The following is a 22,826-nucleotide window of genomic DNA, read 5'->3' on the forward strand; positions in this document are numbered from 1 at the left end:
AAGTGTGACGCTGGTCTAGAATCTCTCTCGGTGATCAGATATAGGTACAGTAGATAGAGTAATCTGATGCATGACCCCTTAAGCGAGTCGACTTGTACATGTTGTTATCGTTTTCCTTTCAGTCCAATTAATTCTATTCTATTCTCATCATTTGAAGGAGAAGAAAAAGGAAGGAAAGATCGACAATCACAGTATTCCAAATCAAGTCCCAAAATAGCACCCATCATTCATCCATCAACATCATCGCAGGTGAGTCCTTTGCGTTCGCCTCTTACTGTCTATCTTTCCCGCTCCTTTGCTTCTTCATCCACCCACACTGCGCACGCTACGAGAACATTGTTCACGCTGGGCAGTCATGTGTAAGCGATGATAGACGGATGAAGGATTATAGACCTTGATTGTGACTGCGCGCGCATCTTATCAAAGAGGTGGTGATGATTTCCGAAATTGGAACATCACTCCTTTTTTTCTGCCTATGACTGCGCAACGTCACGTAGCAACCGCAACCGCAACCGCAACTGCGATCGTCTTCTGCTTTGTGTGAATTTCGTTTCATACCATTCGCAGTGACTTGATTCATAGCTACGACGAAAGGCGATGAAGGACTGACTGACTGGTGCTGTCGTTTTGTTCACAGTACTCGCGGTGTTTCACTACGGGCCAGTCGTTGCAACGCAGCATCTCCAAATTGTATATAGCATCGACCGCACAAAGTGTATTGTAAGTGATTTCTGGCACGGCTCACACCAAAGCAAGCAAGACTGACTCTTTCGATAGCATTATTAATCCTCTCTGACAATCGACAATCGACTTGCGCTCCTCGAAACCATCGTCTTGACGACGATCTGACCTACATTTTTCCAAATCGAAAACGCGAACCACCGGGAACTATCGTCGATTCGAATAAGATAGAGAAGCGATCTACTTGTCCGAATCTTCCTGTCGAAGAATTGGAGTTTTGAAAGAACTCTCGATTAGCTATCTCCTTGTCTCGTCCCTTGGCGTGCTCGAAACCCATTAGCTGCACGAAGAGAAACCTCTTCATTCCCCTCGCCCTCTATGAAACCTTCCACCTCCAAACTTCACATCCCTATCACCGAAAAGTCCTCTCCATTCTTCGCAAGACCTTATCCCCTCTCTCCAATAGCCGACAACTCTCCAATCAACACTTCGTCCCAATCGTCCTCCGCGATAGGAGCGGACGCGCAGACACCGCTCTTACCGCCAACACCATCGATGGCGGAAGTTGGCTCAGGAGGATATCCCTTTCCTAGAGGAAGGAGCGATGGTGGTGGATTGTGGAATAGGGCTAGAATAGCGTTGAGAAAGGGGGTGGGGATGGGGGGTGGACATGGTAATGGAGTCTTAAGGAGGGTGATCTGGTTGGGAGTGTTGTCGGCGTTAGCAATACTGGTGCTGCATCAGGGAAGCTCAGGAGTGAGTCACCGTTCTGTTCACGAGACATGGCGTTGCCATGACGCTGATACTTGTCAACCAGCTGGCTCTTCCCGAACGGTACTCCGCATCTTCCTCATCCACTTCGCATCCCTCCTTAGCCGGCGTAAAACCATCACGACCATTCCGATTACCCTTTAGTTCCTCTTCCTCCCGCCCGTCCAGTTCAATCTACGACAATTACGAATCATCTGGCAAGAGACGGATCGATATCGCATCTGAACCGTTACCGGTAGAGGCGACTTTGCGAGAACGATTAGACGCGTGGCGAGATGCGCCGGGTGGAAGGGGAGAGATTGAAGGAGAAGTAGAACACGGTGGATTTGTACAATGGAATCTTGAGGTGAGTTGTTTTCACCACCCCTCTTTCACTTGAGTGTCCTGCCATGCGAAATCTCCTTCGCATGGGGTCTCGCCTCCATATCTGCTTCCATCTTCGTCTCACCTCGAGGAATTGGACCTGACTGATTCCCCTTTGTCCCGTAGCAATGCTCAACGATAGACGAACAACACAACACACATATGATCCAACATTCCGCTAACATGTGGGCCTCGATCAACCGAACCCTTCTCCACCAATACCGGACAGAACTGATCGACCACATGGAGAATGTCCTCGAACGAGGGTTGGCGGAGAAATATGGCGAAGGAAGAGGGATTGTAATGGTGGCCGGTAACGCGGATACTCTGACCCGAGTCAGGTGGAGTTTAGAAATGCTAAGGAGCTACGAGAGTAAATTGCCTGTACAGATTGTGAGTGATCTTCGTAAATACTTCAACCTGACTGGTGGCGCTGAATACAACGCTGATATTACTGACCCGCTTGCAGTACCACTTCCCATCTGAACGACCTGACGATGACGATCCGATTCGCCAACAACTCTCTGATCTCGGTGCCGAGCTTGTCGAAGCGAAAGGTCAAGCGAAAGATAAGGGCAAAAACAAGAGTTATCACTTGAAGGCCCTTGCTGTCGTCCAATGTCCCTGGAGGGAAGTACTGTACCTCGATTCAGACTCGATCCCTACTCGAGATCCGGAATACATGTTCCTCGCACCTAATTATCTCAGATTGGGTATCTTCGCCACACCCGACTACTGGAAGACTTCGGCGAATAATCCGATCTGGTCGATCATGGGTGTGAAGTGCAGGAACGAATGGGAGATGGAAACTGGACAGATGTTTATTGATAAGAAGTTACATCTGGATGTGTTCTTGTTGATCCAGTATATGTTGGAGAATCACGAATTTGTGAGTGATCCTCTGTCATTGGAGACCGCGCCGACCTGACGTGTTGTTCCTCTATCTAGTGGTTCTACTTCTCCGATGGTGACAAGGACATTTTCCGCTGGGCTCTTCTCGCACTTCGAAAACGATGGGCTGTACCTGGTCGATGGGTGGGAGCCGCTGCCTTACCTTCCGGAACTGCTTCTGGCGATTTCTGCTCTCACACGATGTTACAGCACGATTCATGGGGTGAACCCTTGTTTGTTCATTACAACCTGCTCAAGCAGATTCCTTCAGGTGTAGGACGTGGATTCTCCTGGGGTAGGACGAAACAATTACCTCTGTTCAACATCTGGCCAGCAACGCCTGCTACTGCTCGATTAGGTGAACCGGCTACGAAACCGGCTGATGACGAGAAGAGAGGGTTAGGAGATGTGGATTGTGATATGTTGGCGGATGCGGGGGAAGATGGGAAAGCGAGGAGCGAAGCGAAGGAGATGATCATGCGAAGAGCGGCGAGGGAGAGAGGGGTGAAAGTGAAGTATCATGGTGGCTGGATCTCTGCTTTGTGGTGAGTGCTACCGTCTACCCTTCACAATGATATGTGATCCGAGTGCATCAATAATATCTGTGTGTGAGACTGGTTGCTGACTCAATTCGTATCATTCAGTATCGATCTGGACTATATCGATCCAAGACCTAAATCTCGACAAGAAGAAGACGCAGAGCGTAGAGCCAAATTGGAAGCAGAACGTGCTGCGGTAGAGGTCGAGGTCGAGGTCGAGAAAAACGACAACGACGACGACGAGAAAGACGGTATCCATCCCGCTCACACCCAATCCCAAACGACAACACGAATAGAAGGTCAAGAAGAAGAAGTTGACGTGGAAGAAGAATGGGTAGGGGTTATCGAACCTGATTGGTCTCAATCTCCCATTGAGATTGCTCAATGGGGCGATGATCCACATCTCAAAGAATTTGAAGGGAAATTGTACGATCTCGGATTCAAACCTTCTGGACCGGGTTTCTGAGCGGCAGCGCCACGACGCCGGGCGGCGAGGCGACGAGGGGTTGTAAATGTGAATCAGAGAGACTTGTTTTGATGTTGGATGGATGCTGTAGAATACACGTAGAATTAGACGGACGGACGGATAGTGCGAGGGACTGTACGAGTAGTAACGGAGGGACTGTACTGTGTGTATGTCTTACTCGTATCGCTTTTTCGAAAAATGTATCGCATAAAGATTGGAGCGTTCAAACTGTACTCGTACTCGCACAATGCAAATTACCGTACTCGTACTACTCATATTTTACAGTACTCGAGTACTCATGCTTCAAATTAGATACTGTATGACATGTGAACGTAAGGATACAACAATAAATAACTTGCAAGAGTACTGTAGTCCAAAACAAACCATCTACATTGCGTGTACGAGTACAGTTCTCGTAGCAACGTAGCGTGAAACGTCCAGCCTCACTCACCCTTCGTGCTTCGGGCTTCGGGCTTCGGATAACGTTCCCCCCGCTCAGACTCAGATCAACAAGACGTATTTCCCCAACTTATTCATCACCTTGTCCCAGGGCTGTTTCCCCTCGCCTCGATCTATCGCTCTCCACTGTTCGTCGAGCAGTTCCCTCTGCGCCGGGGGGAAAAACAGTACATATCAGCCCATTGTCCCATGTCCCATCTGATGAATCACAACTACAGAATCTTGACTTGACTTTCGACTGTCGATCTCCTCTGTGGAGACATCAAGCACTGAGGAGGACAGTTCTCATCGCACATTGAAAATCGCACATCGCACATCGCAAAGTGGACGGAACGATAATCCATCTAGACAAAACATGGAAGGACTCACAGCAACTTGTAGATCTTCACAATAATCATCCCTGAATGCTCTGAACAATTCTCTCACTTTCTCCCTCTTTGGCGGAAGACAGAATACCCCCGCAATCAGCAATGGCCAGATCAGCATGACTGACATTCGCATTGCCGATGCTTCGGATAGGAGCTCGAGGATGTGGTCTATCGATTTGATGATGCGTGGTGTGGATGTGGGTTGTTCCAGTATCTATTACAATAGGATGATGAGCTAGGTCAGATGTTGTTTCTTTCGGAGGAAGGGGACAGTCTCTTTCTCTTCGTTTCCGTGCAGAGGTTATTTGGTAGCAGTGTTGGGGGAAGATCGAGTACTCACGTCGGCAAGTATGAACACGACTGCCATATATTTGTAGATGTAATCGCCACACTACAGAGTAACCACACCATACCTGATCAGTACTGCCAGTTGATTGTTCGATCGGTCCGCTCGCAGCGCCCCACTTCACTCACCGTCACTCGTATATGCTGAGGCAAGGCATTCAAACTATTACCCCAAATATCCAACTCTAATAGCAAACAATGAGATTCCCTCTCGAAATGTTGTGCGACATCCCACATCTCCTCGCTACCACCTTGAAGCGTGACACCGAGTCTTCGTTTTTGCGAATCAAGCATGGCAATCTACCCAACGCAAGTCCAAGTCAGCCAACAATTAACATCAGTCTATTCTCCTGTGTCCTTCGGAGCAGAGCAATATGTAGTAAGAATTGAAACTGCTACTATGTCTTGTAGAGCCCACTCACCCTCGCAACGAGATCGACCATAGCTCTCGAGATACCGAATGTCCTTTCAACAGACTCCCATTCCCATCTCGTCTGAGACGTCTCAACACTATCAAACCACCACGAGTCGTAGTTTCCCAGTACGGCCGGTTCTTTCCCTGTGACGAAGGAGGCTATGTGTGTGCGAATGACGAATGTCAATGTTCGATAACAGCACTACGACATGCCAGATTGACTCAAAGTGACCGATAGTCGAAGTCTGGAACGAAGGCACTCACAAAACACATCATGCGTGGCCAAGTTCTCTAACAAATATCGTCTCGTGAAAGAGTATCCGGGTCCATTCAACATCGCTTGCGGACCACCTTTCTTCCCAACGAGATTGAGAGCGAATTCCAAATTATCTCGCCATGTCGGATCGGCGCTTATCACCTGCAATGTCGGGCGATCAGCTCATACTGAAGCACTCTTTTGCGAAGAAGGTCATTCACATCTCGTATGCACAGCAGAGCGCACGCAGCCAAGATACTGTCAACTATTACAGGTGTGAACACAGTCAGCTCAGCTATTCAATGTTCAGGATACTGAACACTCACTCTGATCCGGTCCATTCTCCCCTCTCGCTGCCAAGGTGATATTGGCCAACGCCGCTCTCTTAAACTTATTTCCCATCTCTTTCAACCTTTTTCTCTGTTCTGCCCACCCTTGTCCCAGTTCATCCTTGCTCACCGTATCCGCCGTCTCATGTGTGAAATGCGCCACACCAGTACTCAACATGCTCATCCGTATAGCTGCCGACGCAGCAGAGTTCGTATCTAGCAGCTTGAGCGGTGTACAAAGCGCTGAGAGGGGATTGGGACCGATATTCCCCATCGTGATGAGGATACGAGAGGCGGTGTTGCAGTAATGATGGAAGAGTGTACGGGCGGTAGGCGAGGGAAAGGCGTTGGAAAGGACGTCGATTGTGCCTGCGGTGAGAGTACGGTTGGATAGATTACGATGTCGATGTGAAGGACCGAATTCGAATAGGGCGTCGTCGGACGCATATGCTCTGCAACAAAGCAAAGTATCAGCATTATCATCTGAATGGATTTGCTCTTTCAAAGCTGATAGTTGTGAACCGTTTCGGTGACCGAATAGGTCATCACACGACCATAACTCACTGTAGAAAACTCTCCACCATTTGTAATCTGGGATGAACTACAGTCAAAGAAGGCGGTATCGAAGGCGTCCTACCGTCCACACTACCTGTCCTTGACCCTTCACCAAGCTTCACCATCCGTCGATTTAGTAATAACGACTTGGTGATGTTTTCAAAATGGGGCAATGTGCCTGCGCCAGCGGCCTGCCTCGAGGATGACGCTACGGGGTTGTTGAACGGGAAGACTGTAGATGGGGTCTGGGGTGAAGGGGAGGGAAGGTGGGAAGGTGAAACGAAGGGTATGAAATCGTTCAAGAAGCTAAAGTCGGGGGTTGTCTAAGGGCAGAGAGTCGAACATTATCAGTCCCATACCGTCCCCATGGCGACAAGCAACTCGGCTAGATCAAAGATGTACGCCCACTCACAGTTTGTAACAGGTCTCCAGACGATATCTCAGGTCTACTTGACCACTCTCGTTCGTCCCGAACAACATCGTTGGTCCAACCTCCCTTATGCTGTGCCGGTACTGCATCTCCGCCTCCTTCCATCCTCACATATCCTCCTAAATCCGTACTCGAGCTATCTTGTCTCTGTCCTGCTCCGCTTGCTGACATCCTACCCTTGATACTCTTCTCATATCCCTCCTCCTCTTCTCTCATTCTGGCCCTCTTCTCTCCACCTACACTACCCTCCCTCGCTCTCTTCTTCCCACTTTTCATTTCGCCGGGAGGGGGATACTCGCATCCCCTTTGCGAAGCTACACATCTCAAACAAGCAGGGATCGTCTCGTCACATTTCACTTTGTGAGAACGACACGATAGACAGCCGGTGGTACTTCGTGTATATTTCAATTTACGTCGTGAGGACGACGACGGTGAAGGAGATGGTGTGATGGTCGTCTGTATAGTGCAAAAAAGATGCATGAGTATGCAATTTACTTGTCATACATAGAAAAGTAGTTCGGAACGAGCGGGATAAATTGTTCCAGACATAGAATAGGAAGGGATGGACCAGGGTTGGTGGGACTCACTACTTGATCAATGACAGTACGAGCTCTGTTCGCATCGACAATACGTCCTATCACCCAAAAGCAAGATCAGCGCTGTGTGACAACTCGAGAAGGAGATTTCATGGCCAGTAAATCAAACTGTAAAAGTGATAGGACAGACTCACGAGCTTGTCGTGATATCTCCGCATAGTCGAGATGCAGCGACATCTTCGAAATGAGCACCACGTATGCTGTACCGACAGCTCACAGCCGACTGCTAGTGTGTTCTGATATAAGGGAGACAATGAAAGAGAGATAGCAATTGGCAAAATCAAATCACGTCAATGATAGATGCAGTTCGCGGTTCGCGGTCCGCCGTTCGCTTGAATTTGTCAACAACAACCCAAATTTCACCGTTATCAGCAATTCGCTTATCTCGGGGCATTGGCCACTCTTGACTACAATCACAACATCTCTCCAATTCACGTAGCGTCGCATGCAGCAAGGAATATACACGCAGAGCTCCACAGATGACACCATTATATCGCATTTCGCTCATGCTATGACTTTGACGTGATAATGTTGAATTGTATACTAATCGTACAAATGAGTTTCATGTTCCGACCACGAATGTGCTCGAATACCCTCTTCGCCTTAACTCTTTGGAGTACCCTACGCCAGATAGTCCCCCGCCAAGTAACACTGTCCTAGTTACTCTGCACATGCCCCACTAATCTCCATCAAGCTCTTCTCCTGAAACCTTTCCCATCAAAAAGCTGTATATCTCCCTCGCAGCGACAGGATTAGACACCGCCAGCTCCTGCTCCGTGTCTTCTGCCCCCTCTTCTCCTCTCCCTCTCACCCCTTTCCCTATCTCTGTCCTTTTCACTTCCCTCAACATCTTCATTCTTCCCTAATCCAGTACCTAAACTTCTTCTCTTCGATGCTCTTCCACCTCTTCCACCGCCGCCGCCTCCACCACCTTGTCCAGTGGGAGGCGTATTCGTCGATCCTGGCGTGACCGTAGTCTGAGGTCCGGTAGGTCCCACTGAGTTTGGCGCTTCCTCAACATCCATCATCATGTTATCCATCACTAGAGGTCTTTTCGCTCCGGTCTGATAATTCTGCGCAGGTACCACCCCATCACCGGAAGAATTGGTGAATGAGACAAAGGGTACACCGGCATGAGGGATCACAGGGTTGAATGTCGTAGATGTAGGCATTGATGAAGGGGTGTTGGCGCTGGAAGGGAAAGGCATAGAAGGGGATGTTGAAGATTCTCCTCGTTGAGCTTGCGAATATCGTATGGGGAAAGCTTTCGCCGGCTTCGACAACGATGAAGGATTCAGGATTTGGTGTCGATTGGATGGGGAGCAGAGTGGAGATGAAGACATGATACCTGCGGGTGTGGGTTGGTATGTTGATGATTCGATACTCGTATTGGGAGTGGAGTTGGAAGTCGACGCTGACAGACCGCCAACCACTGGACCGGCACCATCGGGACTACCTTCGCCCATGAGCTCGCGAGACTGAAGCTTGGCAGCTTCGGAGAAACCTCGTCCGCTGGAAGGTCCAGCGACAGGATTAGAAGTCGATATGGGCTGTTGTTGAATGTGTTCGGGAAGAGGAGCGGAGGCTGGACGAGCGGGGGCGGAAAGATGAGACATGTTTGGTCGTGTTTGGACATTAGGTCGAGGTCGAGCCAGAGACGGAGGAACAGGATCATCCACTTCGTCGGCAGCAAATGCTGAGATCGCAGCCTGTGTATACAAAACACACACGCCACCAGTCAGCACACCCTCTTGAGTTTGTGTCACGTTTCAGGGGACAGATGAGTCAACCGTCAACGCACCTGCCTCGCCTCTGCCCAGTCCATCAATCTACTCAGTGTTTGCTCCGCATCCTGACCCGCTCCTATCGAAGACTGCACGGTTGAGAGAACGTCCGTACTACACACACTATGTCAGCAACATAGCTCACACTCGTCGCAGAATATGACGACTCACAGTGCTGATGAATATCCGACATTGAATGCTTGCTATGGTATCGATTCAGATCAGCACCACAGACCGAGGAGAAGGGGAAGGAGCCAGCACTCCTTTGGTGAAGGTCATAGTGCACAACGGAGAGGGAAAGGAGGGGGAGCTCGCACATACCTTGGTGTAGGATAGAGATGATTTGTACAGGTTGGTGATGCTCAATGCGGCGGCTATGCAAGAGAATTTCGTCAGCGTGATGCTCCTGATTCGAATGTTGTACCCGGCAAAGTAGGAGTAGACGTGGAAGGACGGGTGGCGTGTATGACGAGACCATGTCTCGAGACAAGGTTTATCATCCCTCTCCGCGTCTAGGTGATGGAGAGAACCCGACTGGTTGACATGGTACCGTACTCACCTCTGAACTTGTCGCCCATATCACGCTCAGCATCCGCCAAGCCCGGTGGCAAGGTCGAGCTGAGGTTGGAGAGATCCATGGTAGCTCGATACGATACGAAACGTTGATGGTGTAGACAATGATATGAGAGAGTAAGTAAGAAGGAAGGATGTGATGGATGTCAAGTGTAGGTGATGTGTGTGAAGTGTGAAGTAAACCTGACATCGATGGGACTCGGTTAAGGGACCAAGTCTAAGCTACGGATTGAATAGAATTTGCTCGTAATCAGGGTTTGTAGTGCCATTACAATCTGGTTCTAATGGCTTAAATGGGTGTTCTAAATAGACACCAGGCAATGATGTCAACAAAAGCGAAGCGTGTGTCCGCCAACCCTCGCTTTGCTCGTTGCTCACAGTGATTCTCCAACGCTGATCTCGTACATAGCAATGGCAGAAGCTACTGCTCTGAGGGTGTGCAGGGGTGAACTGTACGTGAAACGCTGACCAATATTTATAATGTCTTTCAGCGCTCACCAACTACTACGAACATCACAATTGACAATATCTTATTCACCTCGGCAAAGAAGTCACATTTCTGATGCGGTTTAGTTACTCACATCCACATCGTTGTGCTGGTGTATGTCAGCGGAGCATCGGACCGATACTGGGCACTACCCCGGGATGACATTGGGTCACTCGACCTAAACCTTGCCCGAAATGCACAGACAACATCCGGATACACTTTTGAGTTCTGCGTTCTGCCCTCCTACGAAGACTGCATCTCATGCTCTAGCACCACAAGAAGACCTCACAGCGAGTGGTGATTCTCCAAGAGCCGGAGAGTCCGGACCGTGACAATCCTCGTCCCGGAGCTCGCCAGAAGTTCGACTCCTCCTTTCAATACTGACCTCGCCTAAACTTGGTCTCGCCAAACATGTAACGACATCCTTTCATTTTTGGCATTATGAAAAGATGTCTGTAACGCGTTACAATTCAACTCACGTCTTCAAAGTCGTCAAATCGAAGGAGTAAGACGACAATATCATGTCTAGAGCGAGAGGCGGGGCTGTAACGCGGAGTAGATATGAAAGGATCGCACAAATGCAGGGAGGAAAGACGAAATGACTTCCGATGTGAGCGGCGAAGGCGGGGATTGGTTTGATTCTGAGGACAAGAAGACGACGACAAGTATATGACGATTTTACAAGTAGTGATGTAGAGTGCAACTCTATTCACTCATCGATCAAACATACCCTGATCATCCACATTTCAAGTACCTATTACTACGAGACCTTTGTAAGTTCTGATTGTCGTGGTGCATGCCGAGTTCTAAAGCTGAAAGAACTGGCCACACCTCGAAACAGCCTTACTAAGCGATGATCACTTACAACTCACAACATGCCCATCCTCCATACTACTCACCTATCTCACCTGCTGCAGGATTCGATCACACGGCTTTCGGAGCAAGTGGCGAACAGGTCGACTTTACAGGTGGCGGCAGTCATCATCAACTTGCCTCAGCGAATGGGAGTGGAAATACGAAGCAGCCCAACTTTCTTCAGAAGTTATACGAGTGAGTGACATCTGCCGTGCTACTTCATCTTGGTTCGTTCCCTCTCTCCGAACAGACGTAGAACACAAGAGCCCACGCGATCGATCGTTTAGAAGACGAGCGCGCCCGTTGACATTTGCCACTCACAGATTCCTCAATCTCAACCCTCATCCTTGTCCTGATATAATCTACTGGGCGGCCGACTCTCGTCAGCTCGTCATTGCACAACCAGACAGAGTGAGTGGACGATCATCCGGCGAAAACACATCTCTCGCTGTTACTTCTAAGTGCGCTCACGTTGTTACACCGTTTCTCTTCCTCACAGCTCGTCAAGGAGGTTTTGCCCAAACTGTTCAAGCATGATAAGCTCGCTTCCTTTGGGCGGCAGCTGAATGTGAGTTATGGTCAACTATATTTTGCCGGTCCTTTTTAGACCATTCAAGAATCAGTCAATGACTGACAAATGTGATGTTCACTTGTAGATTTACGGCTTCTCCAGATTATTCCCCGGGAAACAGCTGAAAGATGCCAATGGGAACATCTCCGATGCGAGTGTCTGGGCTCGTGAGTAACGACCTCTGACCCCTACCTACATTGCACTTCTCTACCCGTCAAACACGAATCGGCTCAAGCTTCTTCCCGCGACGTCTTTCGTACTCAGAGCTAACGCATGACTGTCGCATTCTCGCTCGCAGACCCAACACTCAACCGCCTTTCCACCCCTTCCGAGATCCAAGCTATCAAACGTCGAGCCCCGCCCAAACTCATCCGATCTCGACGCTTAGCAGACGGCACGATCATTCGAACCCGCGCAGGACCTGCCGTACTTGAAAAGGCTAGAGAATTGAGGGAGACCATGAAAGTGGGTAGGAGGCGACGTGTTTCCTCTTCGAACGCCGCCACAACTGAGTTGATGCAGGACGTGCAGTTGGGACAACAACAACAACAAGGTGGATGGGGTGAAGCTAGATTATCTGATCCTATCAACCGTACCCCTCATTGGTCGTTCATGTCCAGTCCGCCACCCACATCTCATTTCCCCTTGCAAAGCAGTCAACCTTCTGTCTCGATCCCTTACGAGGCTCTTTCTCCTATCGCCGAGAAGACTGAGATGGATTATTCGTCATACCGATCCCAACATAGCTGGAAAAGCTCGCCAGACTTTGATTTCTCCTTCTCCTCACTTGAACAGGGCAAGAACAAAACGCCGGTACCTATGCCCAACTCCTACGATTCCACCAAAGGGAGTGAAACGAAAACCGATCAAACCACAAGCAGCTTCGTGTTTGCGCCACAAACTCACATTGCGTCCATGCTCGATCATCGCATGACTCCTCAACCTGGACCGCGAATGTACACCTCGTGTCCTGCATCGATCCATACCTCTCCTACCTTGCTACCAGCGCGGATCGCGGCGGCGGTCCCACAGACGCCTGATGGACTCGATAATCTCCTCTCACCGGGTTTTGGAGGTCACACATGTACTCTTCCTGTCCCTCGACCGATGTTGAGAATTGAAACGTTCCGCACGCCGGACGCGCCCTTCCGCTCAGGTAAAGACCACACATCCGCTGACTTCGTCCATCACCCAAGTCATGCGACCTACCTCCCCGAACATGATCTGCATCTGCAAAGAGGACGGATCGCTGCACCTGCAGCTCCGCCACCTGCGTTCTTCTCGTCTGCATCATACGACCACAATCCGCCACACGGCAACGCCAACACTGCAGCGATATACAAAGTTCTGAACGGGTACAACCACGAAGGAACACCAGTGACAAGTTTCAACCCTTCTCCTTCGGATTTGGTTTTTCCCTCTCATCACTTTTCACTTCCAGAGACACGACGCCAGGTTGACCAAACATACATTTCCCCTGTCGGATCGACGCCCACTCAGTCAAGTTCATTCTCGTATCCCGCTTCACCTCTCACTGCTCCTGCACAAGTTCAAGCAGCTACATATCCTCCTCCTGGCACTAGCACTCCAGCTTTCATGCGGTCCAACGGGAACTTGATCATGTCCAACAATCAACAAAGTGGAAGTACCGGTAGGACCTCGTTCAAATTACCAGAAACGACGACAACGACGACAACGACGACAATGTCCAAGAAGCCTTCTTCTCCTCCCTCGTTGCAGATCCAGAGTCTACTCGCCAACTCCAACCCAGCAGATACCTCAGGTGAAAGTACACCAACACCGACGACGATCAATCCGAAGTGGGTCAGTCCAGTAGGAAGCGTCTGGTCCACACCGATGGTTACGAGAGCTTCGTCGCCTACTGTCAATGCTGCTCCTACTGATTCACAAGCAAGAGTCATTGACAACGTCATTGATGATGGACATGAACTGTACTCAACGCCATATACTGCTTAAGGTGTCCGAGATTGTGTATATTGTATCGCCGTTTCACGAACGATGACTTACTGTGAATTATTACTTGTACTGCACCAATTGACACAGCTACAGCTGTATAATAGCGACTTTCAAGGTCGACGAAGGATCGATTAAACACATTGTATCGTGTGGGTGCAGTAGACGCTATACCAACATTCTGTATAACAACAACCTAGAAACGTTGTGGATCATATCTAACTATTGTCGTATAATCATTTGATTCGCTCCTAACCACCGTCTCATCGTTTAGTCAGTCATCTTTCTGACATAATTCATTATACTGTAGATTGTACCACACTTGTACAAAAAGGATTGACAGGCTTCAGCTTCTCTTAGGTCACTACCTTACTATATAGTACTATCTATCTCTATGCATCAGTCAGAATTACCACTATAAAGTTGTCGTGAATGGTTCAGCCACTATCTACCTAGTTATTTGGGTGACAAACCACTGCCCGTTGTACCTCACTCCCGCTTAATTCGGGTAGTGACCACTGGCTCACTTTGTCACCTCAGAATTATGACGACGGTCTCGCAGTGACGACATTAAACGGTACAACTGGTTAGGACGACTCCAGCATCCGAGTTATCTTTCAATCATCAAGATGCATACTTGATTCTCATTCTTGACTCGCTCTCAACGGTATTGTCATCCATTCATCCATTCATCTGAAGACGACGCACGATGGAATACGTCTCAACAGTATGGGCTTGGATCAATCACCAAATACAAGTGATCTTCCATTCCGGTCTTCCGATTTTCTTTTGGGTAAGACCGAAATGGTCTGTAGATCAGATGCCTGATCAGACCGGGAAGGTAAGTCAAGTCTCGCTGTGGTCGTATTTGATGAGCATGGACTTTGGTAGCTTGGTTGTGGAGGTCTCTGCCGCTGCTCTAAATTTCCATTGCTGTAGCCTATCGCTAGCTGATCACTGCCTATCCTTCTGCTCGCATTCAGGTGATCCTTGTGACTGGAGGCAACAGCGGGACGGGCTACGCCACCTCTCTCGCATATTACAACGCCGGGGCTACTGTATACTTGGCATGCAGGAACGAGAAAAAAGCGCTCAAAGCTATCGAGGAAATCAAAAAGGGAGGAGAGATTGGATTGTTCGGATATACCTATCCTCCGTCTTCTTCCAAGTCGTCCAAGAAGGGGAGGGTGGAGTATGTCAATCTTGATCTGGCAGATTTGGCTAGCGTGGATAAGTGTGCAGAGGAGTTTTTGAAGTGAGTCCTTGACCGTGTGCTCAATGTGAAGTTCCTCCCTGTGTATTGGAGCCGATGACGGGGTGAAGACGAAGGTCTGTCACTACCGAAATACGAGATCAAGGCTGACGAGCACTTGCACTGATTAGGAAGGAGAACCAACTCGACGTGCTTTTTGCCAATGCAGGTATTATGGCTACGTGAGTGTACCCGAAGGAGTGTTCACGTATCATGACTGACTTCACCATGCGCAGTGAGGAGGGACAGTACACCAAACAAGGATACACCCTTCAATTCGGCTCGATGGTGAGTTGAGCACAATATCGACTTCCGCTCCGTCCAAAGTAGCGGCAAGCTGACTAATCAAACGCATGTGTACCAGGTGCTTGGCCATCATCGACTCATCACGCTCCTTCTCCCTACTCTGCTCTCTTCCCCACCTAGCGAACCGAGTCGGGTCATTCTCTCCTCTTCTGCAGGACACGAGACAGCCCCTCCTTCAGGCGTAGATTACACCTCAGTCGTTCGAGATCCGTCTTTGTCCAAGGATACCACACGCCTAGGTCGAAGAGGAGACAGAGAGTTGGGTAGATGGTCGGAATATGGGCAGGCCAAATGGGGTAATATTGCCCTTGCGAAATGGTTGGATTATGAATATGGTGTTCAAGGGAGATTGATCAGTGCTGCTGTTCATCCGGGTGAGTAACCATTCCACTCAAGCGAAAGTGCCTGGTGATAGGAGGTCTGGATTGGACGATCATGCTGATATTGTGGAACGTTCCTGTTAGGTCTTGTCGCGACGAACTTGGCAGATCATCTCAGTCTCGCTGCGTCCTTGCTCAAAAGTCTACCTTGGATCGTCGTAAGTGCCAGTTTGACCTTTGACACAGCAGATGAACCTCTTTCCTGTGCCCCGGCGTCAACGAAAACGACCAACTCGCTGATTTACTGTATTTACACACCATTGTAGCCCATCTTCACATTCCAACCTTCTGTCGGCGCACTCAACCAGATCTACGCAGGATCTCTACCTCTACCCGAAGCATGGTATTTGAATGGACAGTATATCGTCCCCTTCCAGACGATTGGACAGGCACGACCCGATTTGAACGATAGGAAGAAGGTGGAGAAGTTATGGGAATGGTGTGATGAGCAAGGGAAGAAGTGGGCATAAGTCCGGGTGAGGGTGGTGGAAAGGTGCAGACGGCAGAAGGAATGCAGCAAACCAATCTCGAAAACAAGAACGAAAATGAGACGAGGGTCTTTCGATGATTTACGCAAAAACAGCCCTTCGGTGGTCAAGGAGGTGTATCGTGAAATAACAGCTGTTAACGCAACGAAAAGGCTCAGTATCGAACATGAGGAGAGAAGGAAGGGAACAACGGCTCTTCTTTCTAGCGCCAATACACGGCGATACGAATGGTAAATACAAGGCAAACTGTAAGGTTGATGAACGTATCACATGCATGATAGTGTTGAATCACTTCCCATCTATCTGTGATACAGGAGCAACGTGCTGGGTAATATACAATGTTCATACAACTTCAAACCAATTTACTCTATCCTTCCCTTGTCTACTCTCTTCCGCCTTCTCTACCTCATACCCTCTATCCTCCCCGTCTATGCCCCCATCATCATCTTCGCACTCGGTCACATTGCCATCCTCGCTCAGACTTTGTCTATCCCCACGTGTCGACTTCACCCCGTATCTCAACTCGATTGTTAGTATCTTCAGCTTTTCAAGCTTCGTCGCATCATACTCGAAGAAATGACCAGCTGGTCTGTCCAATCTACGTCCACCGCCTAGGTCAACTCTGCAACCCTTGAGCCCTCGACATATGTATATAGAAAACTCACCTATCACTCTTCCTCCCTTCAAGAGGCCACACTGCCCTCAGAAAACGCCTCATGCCTAATCTTTCGTCCGAATCAGCATTTGCAACGAAGATTGTCTTGAGATTCCGTCTCCAGCCCAGATCGTATACGTTAATATCTCGCGCTTCGTGTCGGAGTCTTTGTCGTTCCCATCTGGTGAGCATGTGATCGGGTTTCCATTGAAGAGTATCGTGACCGTTAGTGGGCGAAGGGGGGATGTCGAGCAGTACAGAAGGGTAAGAATGGGTGATGTTCTCAAGTGTCGTTTGATTGTTACTATATGGCAAAGCAAAGTGTTACGTCGTCATTAGTGAGGTGAAGACGGGCGGGCGAGACGCGACGCGACACTCACCACGCGAGATACCAGTGGAATCCTGCTAAGCTGCCCACAGCGAGGGTCATGAAGAAACCCATCACTGTCAACATCATAAATACAGCCGGAGCCAAACCGACTTCGTTCTACGAAGCGCATTGTGCTATTCAGCGAAACATACTAGGTTGAGTTTCGAATTTAAGACTTACCGCCCACGCTCCCGCTCTTTGCGTTTGGTCTGCCTCTCCTATTGATAGTTGTTGTTGAGAGGCGGTATGGGCGATAGCACCGTCTGGATCTCGGAAGAAACGAATACATTCGTACCCTGCTTCGAGCATAACGTATATTGAGAGCAGGGTGGCGTACGAAACGAACAGGAGGAAAGGTTTGTCTAAGAGAGCGAGCAGCGTGTTAATGAGACCCAGCGTTGCAGATGTGGAATCGTTTTCTTACAATTATGGTACCCAACACATGTTCCGACCCAGGGACAATGATGGTCCACTACAAATCCACTCCATCAGCGATCATCCATTTCGCACTCTGTGATACCATAAGGACAGCAGGGGAGCAATGTTCACACTCACTCTTTAACACGCACTGTCCGCAATGTCTACAATGATGACACCTTTCAGGTTTCCACCCTTCACACTTCTTACACCATCTCACACCACCTGTATTGCTCTTTGCCATCAAACTTTGTCCACCTTCGTTAGGCGTTAGAAGGGGTACGCTGGCGTTGTCTGCAGCGACTTCAGTCCCATCGTCAACATCATCGCTATCCTCCCCTGCATCAAAGGCAGTATTCGGAACTAACGGACTGGCACTGAGTGGGAATGGCGAGTAATCAGACTCGGAGCAGGGCGACGAGGATGACGAATCTGACCTGAAGTCGGGATTGGGTGAGGAAGGACGAGGCTTGCGACCGGAGCGATTGGTCGATAAAGGAAGAGGCGATGGTCGATCTTTCGTGGCACGAGATGTCACCCATTGGGCATTCTTCAAGTATCGAAGTGGAACGTCGTCGTCGTCGTGGTTGGTATCATCGTTCTTTGAGTCCCTCTGACTAGATGGTGGAGGTACAATCTTGCTCGAGTTTGGGTACACGCCAGGTAGTGATTGAGCTTGGGATAGCCGCACGGGCGGTGCGAGAGACTGATCTGGTTTCATCGGTTCTCGACTGGCAGTCGTGATGAGCGAGACTACTGTCATGAACAGAAGCCCATTATATACTATCAACCTAAACCACCAAATCAATATCAGCTACCTCTCGATGTGAATCGCTTTTTATGGGCGGCTTACGCACTGTTCAACGAATCGTCCAATTTCTCGACGACGAATGAGGATCTCGCCAAGGGTAATGAGAAGCGTGAAGAGGAGCCATGTCGAGCCAAGGAGGATATAGCTGACTGAAGACATCTTAGTTAGCTTGACTGAATCAAGGCGGATGGCCATGCTTGACTCACAGTATAGCGGCAATCTACTCAGAAATATGTCCAACGAGCTGCGTCGTCTTTTCTTCTCTCCCCTCTCCATCGATGTGTACTCTGCCGTCATCTCGAATCGAACCGTGGGTGAAGGAGAACGACCATCTCTGCCCAACCCAATACTATCATATACCGGAATTCACTCTCAGTGATTGTCAAGAATGGAGGACTATGTCAGGGGGCAAGATGAAAAGAGGATCAGATATACTGTACCTTTGATCCCTTTGACTGTCCCACCTCCACTCGTGAGAGATCAGCCACGTGTGTCAAGGCAATTACGTAACAGCAACCGAACGACGCGTCAAAACAACAAACCAAAACTCATCAACAAATCAACTCGTCGTCTTCATCTCCTCTACTTGCTCGTCATCTACATCGTAACACGGCACCGGTCCAAGAGGGACTCACAACAAATCATCAGCCATGCCAACGGCAATATCATCACCCGTACATCATATACCGCCACCACCACACAAGAAACATTCTTCCAACAACACTTCGACACCTGACAAGGGTTCACCTCTCCAACCCTCTCGACATAACAACCCAAACGTGCAGATACCGATGAACGACGACGTGGCTGAAAAAGCCAAAAGACGCAAGTCGGCTCATTTTGGTGATCTGGGCGTTGAGAGTGGAAAGGGTGGAGCTGGGGGTGGGAATGGAGCTGGGAAGAGAACGGTCTCTGCTCTGGCGGTTCAACAACATCAACAACAACAACAGCAGAGAAAGGCGAAGAGGTTATCGGCTGTTCAACCGGATTTGCCGGTTGTCAGTATGGAGGTGATGAACAACAACTTCGAAGAATGGATGAAGTTGGCCACAGACAACGTGAGTGCTATAGAATCCTCCCACAGTTCTCCCACTGCCATTGAAGACAATGGACACAGAAATGCTGATTTCTTCGTATGTGAGAATGTAGAAAATCACTGCCAACAACACTTGGAATTTCGCTTTGATTGACTACTTTGCCGATCTCACACTCCTGCGAAATGGTCCAGATGATCAATCTATCAATTTCCAAAAAGCAAGTTGTACCCTCGATGGATGTATCAAGATTTGGACATCGAGAGTGGACAGCGTCGCGACGGAGACTGGTAAACTGTTGAGTGGTCTTGCTGGAGGCGGTGGTGAGTACTGCGACTTGCATTCAGTAATCGAGTTGATCGGTACTGATTCCTTTTGGATGGGTAGGGGCCGAAAATGCTGAGAATGAGGATGGGGACGGAGATGATGAGGAGGGCGGAGAACCAAAAGCTACACGAAAGGTCTGTCATGCTCAACCGATGTACAACTGAGAGTTGAAAATAGCCAGCTGACAATTAGCATACGAATAGACTGCCCGGTCCGAAGCTACGCTCGCCAAATCATTCACTCAACTTCAGGTCAAGAAGTTCGACCTCGAATTCACCGTTGATCCGCTATTCAAGAAGACGTGTGCTGATTTCGATGAAGGAGGTGCGATGGGTCTGTTGATGAACCACTTGAGTGTGGATGGCAAAGGACGAGTAGTGTTCGACGCTGGAGACGCGGGCGGTGATGACGAGGATGAAGAGGAGGGGGAGACGCAGGAGGAAGAAGAGATGGTAGATCTTGATAAGCTCAGAGGTGAGTATTCGGGTGCAGCACCAAGCCGACAGATGCAAAACTGACAAAACGCTGAACGATTAGATTTCGTCCCATCTCTTGATACCGTCAAAGAGCTCAACATCTCCGACACTTTGTCCTCTTTCCGTTTCTCCTCTGATCCCGACGCCATACCCGACTTTTCTACTATCTTCGGCCTAAAAGACTCCTTCAACGATGACGAGCCACGCCACGCATTTGACGATGATGACGATTTTGGTGGTGATTTCCCTCAACCTACTGGCGAGACTCACGATTTCTTTGGCGATGAAGATTACGATGCCGGACCATCAGGCGGCGGTGGTTTCGACGACGGTGCATCGATGATCGGCGACGATCTCGAAGCTGGTGAAGGTTACGGCGGTGGTGGGATAGGAGGATCGTTGGCAATGGTCGGACCAGGCGAAGTTCTAGGACCATTTGATCCTAGACGCCAAGCAGGTCAAGGAGAGTTGGTCATGGCTTTCGGAGCAGGTGACGGAGAAGAGGAAGGGATGTTTGATTACTTTGACAAAGGCTTCGGAAAGGCTTGGGCTGGAGCAGATCATTGGAAGTTGCGAAAGGTGTCAAGGAAGGGTGAGCAGCATAGCCATTCTTGGTTCACTTCGTCATTCTCCGACACTCCTCACGCTAATATCGTTTCGTAATCGTAATCACAGACGTCGCCGCTCCCGCTGCCGGTGCTACCAAAACGGCTCGAGCAGCCAAAGCACCATTCACTATCGATTTCTCCTCCCCTTCCACATCCGCCACCTCTTCTAAAACACTCTTCGCCCCCGCCTCCAAATCATCGATTGTTCTGCCTTCTACGCGGACGGCAACGACGTCACGATCAGGAAAGAAGGCGGCAGCGGCCAAGAGGAAGGAAGAATGGTTGCTGCCGGACGACATGCACTTTAGCAGCAGACAACTTTTAAGACTGTTCCTGAAACCCCGATTTTCCGTGAGTGTGCTTCTCATCTTTGCTCAATAGGTGCATCGACTGACGCTCGGTGTAGCTGCGTATGAGACGGAACGCTAGTGCAACACGTATGGCAGGTGAGTCCGCTGTTCAGGGTCCTACTCTGTCGAGTGTCACACACTGACGAACATTTCTGCTAACTTGCAGAGAACCCTAATGGCGAGATCGATGAGAACTTCTGGGCTCAAGCTGCTGCTGATCGAGCCGATGGTGAAGGTGGCGAAGATGGGATGGGTGAGTGTGGCTGTGCAGGGTTGAAATGAACTGTACTGATTACATGTCGTCCCGCAGACATCGACTCTGCACCCAATCCATTCGAATCACAGTTCTTCCACGACGACGCAGACGACGCGTTCGTCGACGACGTTCTTGACGCTGGTGATGGCGCCACTGTAATGGGAGATCCTGGCGAGGCAGACGACCTATGGCAAGGTACCCAAGGACAGGAGTTGAGAAAGAGTCGACCCGAGAATGTGAATTTTGCAAAGAAGGCAAAGAGAGTGGATGTGAAGAGATTGAAGGATGATATTTGGAGTGGATTGAAGGTGCTTGTGCCGCCTGAGCCTTCCAAAGAGCCGGAGACAAGCTCAGATGAGGAGACCGTGAGTTAACGCAGTCTCCATACTCAACTCTGCTTTGCCGCTGACGGTTGTTCGATCGGTTGTTAGGAAACACCCAAGACTCCCGAAGTGGCACCTGTCAAGACATTCGACACGGTCATTCAAAACCTTCGTTCTGCCTATCCCCAAGAAAAGATGTCCGAGATATCCACATCATTCTGCTTCATCTGTCTCTTACATTTGGCCAACGAAGAAGGGCTCAAGATCGAGACGGCTAGATTTGATGGTAGAGATGGGGAGGATGTTGGATGTCAAGGTGTATATGAAGGACCGATTGACGAAGAGACGGAGTCGGGACAAGGAAAGATTGGCAGAATGGATGTGGGTGAGAAAGGTGACAGGGTGGTTGGGGAGTTGCAAGCGTTGAGAGTGTACAAGGTAAGTCAATTACCCTATAATATGCTGAGAAGACGAGGGAGAGCGACGCTGATCATGGTTGGCTTTGACAGGATCTCACTGCTGGACGTGCAGCATGATGGACAGAAGATCTCTTAGAGCGGGACACTGGTGTACAAGTAGTATAGTATGCATTTCAGGGAGTTCTCAACAGTCATTGTATCACCGAGTCGCGGCTGTTGCACCATGACTGCTTGAATGCGCCGTACAACCATTCCCAGACTCATGTCATGTTGTCAGGCAAAGGGGAGTGGTGCTTCGGTCTTTGTTGTAGTCGGTCCTATGAAGCGGACTCATTGAACCCACTTCCAACGACCACCTCAACCAGAGACCGACGGCCTCGGCCATCCATACATGTGCACTCTCGCGACTCTATCCGAGAATGACACTGCATCCTTAACCTTATGCAAGGACACAGAAGAAGTGTCTCGGCGGAAGGTAACTAACGTAAGATCCTCTACGAGAAATGGGCAAAGAGGGGCGCCTTATCTATTTCCCCGTGTACTGAATCCACCGGCGGCCGGTTTATTTGGTTCCATCGTTCAAAACGAACGGCGCCCTATCACATTAAACAATCACGAAACCACTCTTCAGTTTCTCGACGAGAAC

At 49.4% G+C, this 22,826-nt stretch overlaps 7 protein-coding genes across 7 annotated transcripts; 4 read left to right on the forward strand and 3 right to left on the reverse strand.

Moving 5' to 3' along the window:
- Nucleotides 1–1,059: 1,059 nt before the first annotated feature.
- On the forward strand, nt 1,060–3,711 carry CI109_106674 (uncharacterized protein; the record flags this gene model as incomplete). Its single annotated transcript, XM_032007532.1, has 6 exons — nt 1,060–1,437; nt 1,499–1,798; nt 1,942–2,208; nt 2,285–2,704; nt 2,764–3,251; nt 3,351–3,711. The coding sequence occupies 6 exons, from the start codon at nt 1,060–1,062 to the stop codon at nt 3,709–3,711; spliced, it is 2,214 nt and encodes a 737-aa protein (XP_031858170.1).
- A 501-nt stretch (nt 3,712–4,212) lies between these two features.
- Nucleotides 4,213–7,641, reverse strand: CI109_106675 (uncharacterized protein; the record flags this gene model as incomplete). The annotated part of the gene is made up of 12 exons (XM_032007533.1): nt 4,213–4,317; nt 4,540–4,752; nt 4,879–4,929; nt 5,013–5,183; nt 5,306–5,457; nt 5,563–5,716; nt 5,776–5,819; nt 5,881–6,335; nt 6,448–6,761; nt 6,851–7,324; nt 7,456–7,502; nt 7,599–7,641. 12 exons carry the CDS (start codon nt 7,639–7,641, stop codon nt 4,213–4,215), a joined length of 2,223 nt encoding a protein of 740 aa, XP_031858171.1.
- A 575-nt stretch (nt 7,642–8,216) lies between these two features.
- CI109_106676 (uncharacterized protein) lies at nt 8,217–9,886 on the reverse strand (the record flags this gene model as incomplete). Its single annotated transcript, XM_032007534.1, has 5 exons — nt 8,217–9,173; nt 9,266–9,362; nt 9,420–9,451; nt 9,570–9,622; nt 9,808–9,886. 5 exons carry the CDS (start codon nt 9,884–9,886, stop codon nt 8,217–8,219), a joined length of 1,218 nt encoding a protein of 405 aa, XP_031858172.1.
- A 1,275-nt stretch (nt 9,887–11,161) lies between these two features.
- Nucleotides 11,162–13,711, forward strand: CI109_106677 (uncharacterized protein; the record flags this gene model as incomplete). Its single annotated transcript, XM_032007535.1, has 5 exons — nt 11,162–11,358; nt 11,487–11,574; nt 11,663–11,731; nt 11,820–11,901; nt 12,033–13,711. 5 exons carry the CDS (start codon nt 11,162–11,164, stop codon nt 13,709–13,711), a joined length of 2,115 nt encoding a protein of 704 aa, XP_031858173.1.
- Nucleotides 13,712–14,417: 706 nt separating this feature from the next.
- Nucleotides 14,418–16,116, forward strand: CI109_106678 (uncharacterized protein; the record flags this gene model as incomplete). The annotated part of the gene is made up of 7 exons (XM_032007536.1): nt 14,418–14,549; nt 14,692–14,963; nt 15,092–15,142; nt 15,197–15,248; nt 15,325–15,640; nt 15,731–15,804; nt 15,913–16,116. 7 exons carry the CDS (start codon nt 14,418–14,420, stop codon nt 16,114–16,116), a joined length of 1,101 nt encoding a protein of 366 aa, XP_031858174.1.
- Nucleotides 16,117–16,476: 360 nt separating this feature from the next.
- Nucleotides 16,477–18,684, reverse strand: CI109_106679 (uncharacterized protein; the record flags this gene model as incomplete). The annotated part of the gene is made up of 8 exons (XM_065967886.1): nt 16,477–16,732; nt 16,800–17,093; nt 17,170–17,276; nt 17,340–17,521; nt 17,584–17,631; nt 17,715–18,367; nt 18,434–18,536; nt 18,594–18,684. The coding sequence occupies 8 exons, from the start codon at nt 18,682–18,684 to the stop codon at nt 16,477–16,479; spliced, it is 1,734 nt and encodes a 577-aa protein (XP_065823958.1).
- A 353-nt stretch (nt 18,685–19,037) lies between these two features.
- Nucleotides 19,038–22,297, forward strand: CI109_106680 (uncharacterized protein; the record flags this gene model as incomplete). Its single annotated transcript, XM_032007538.1, has 11 exons — nt 19,038–19,445; nt 19,537–19,744; nt 19,809–19,882; nt 19,952–20,222; nt 20,286–20,816; nt 20,900–21,183; nt 21,239–21,278; nt 21,349–21,435; nt 21,493–21,803; nt 21,870–22,199; nt 22,271–22,297. 11 exons carry the CDS (start codon nt 19,038–19,040, stop codon nt 22,295–22,297), a joined length of 2,571 nt encoding a protein of 856 aa, XP_031858176.1.
- Between the last annotated feature and the right edge of the window lie 529 nt (nt 22,298–22,826).

The sequence above is a fragment of the Kwoniella shandongensis genome, chromosome 12 (assembly GCF_008629635.2).
Source record: "Kwoniella shandongensis chromosome 12, complete sequence".
NCBI lineage: Eukaryota > Fungi > Basidiomycota > Tremellomycetes > Tremellales > Cryptococcaceae > Kwoniella > Kwoniella shandongensis.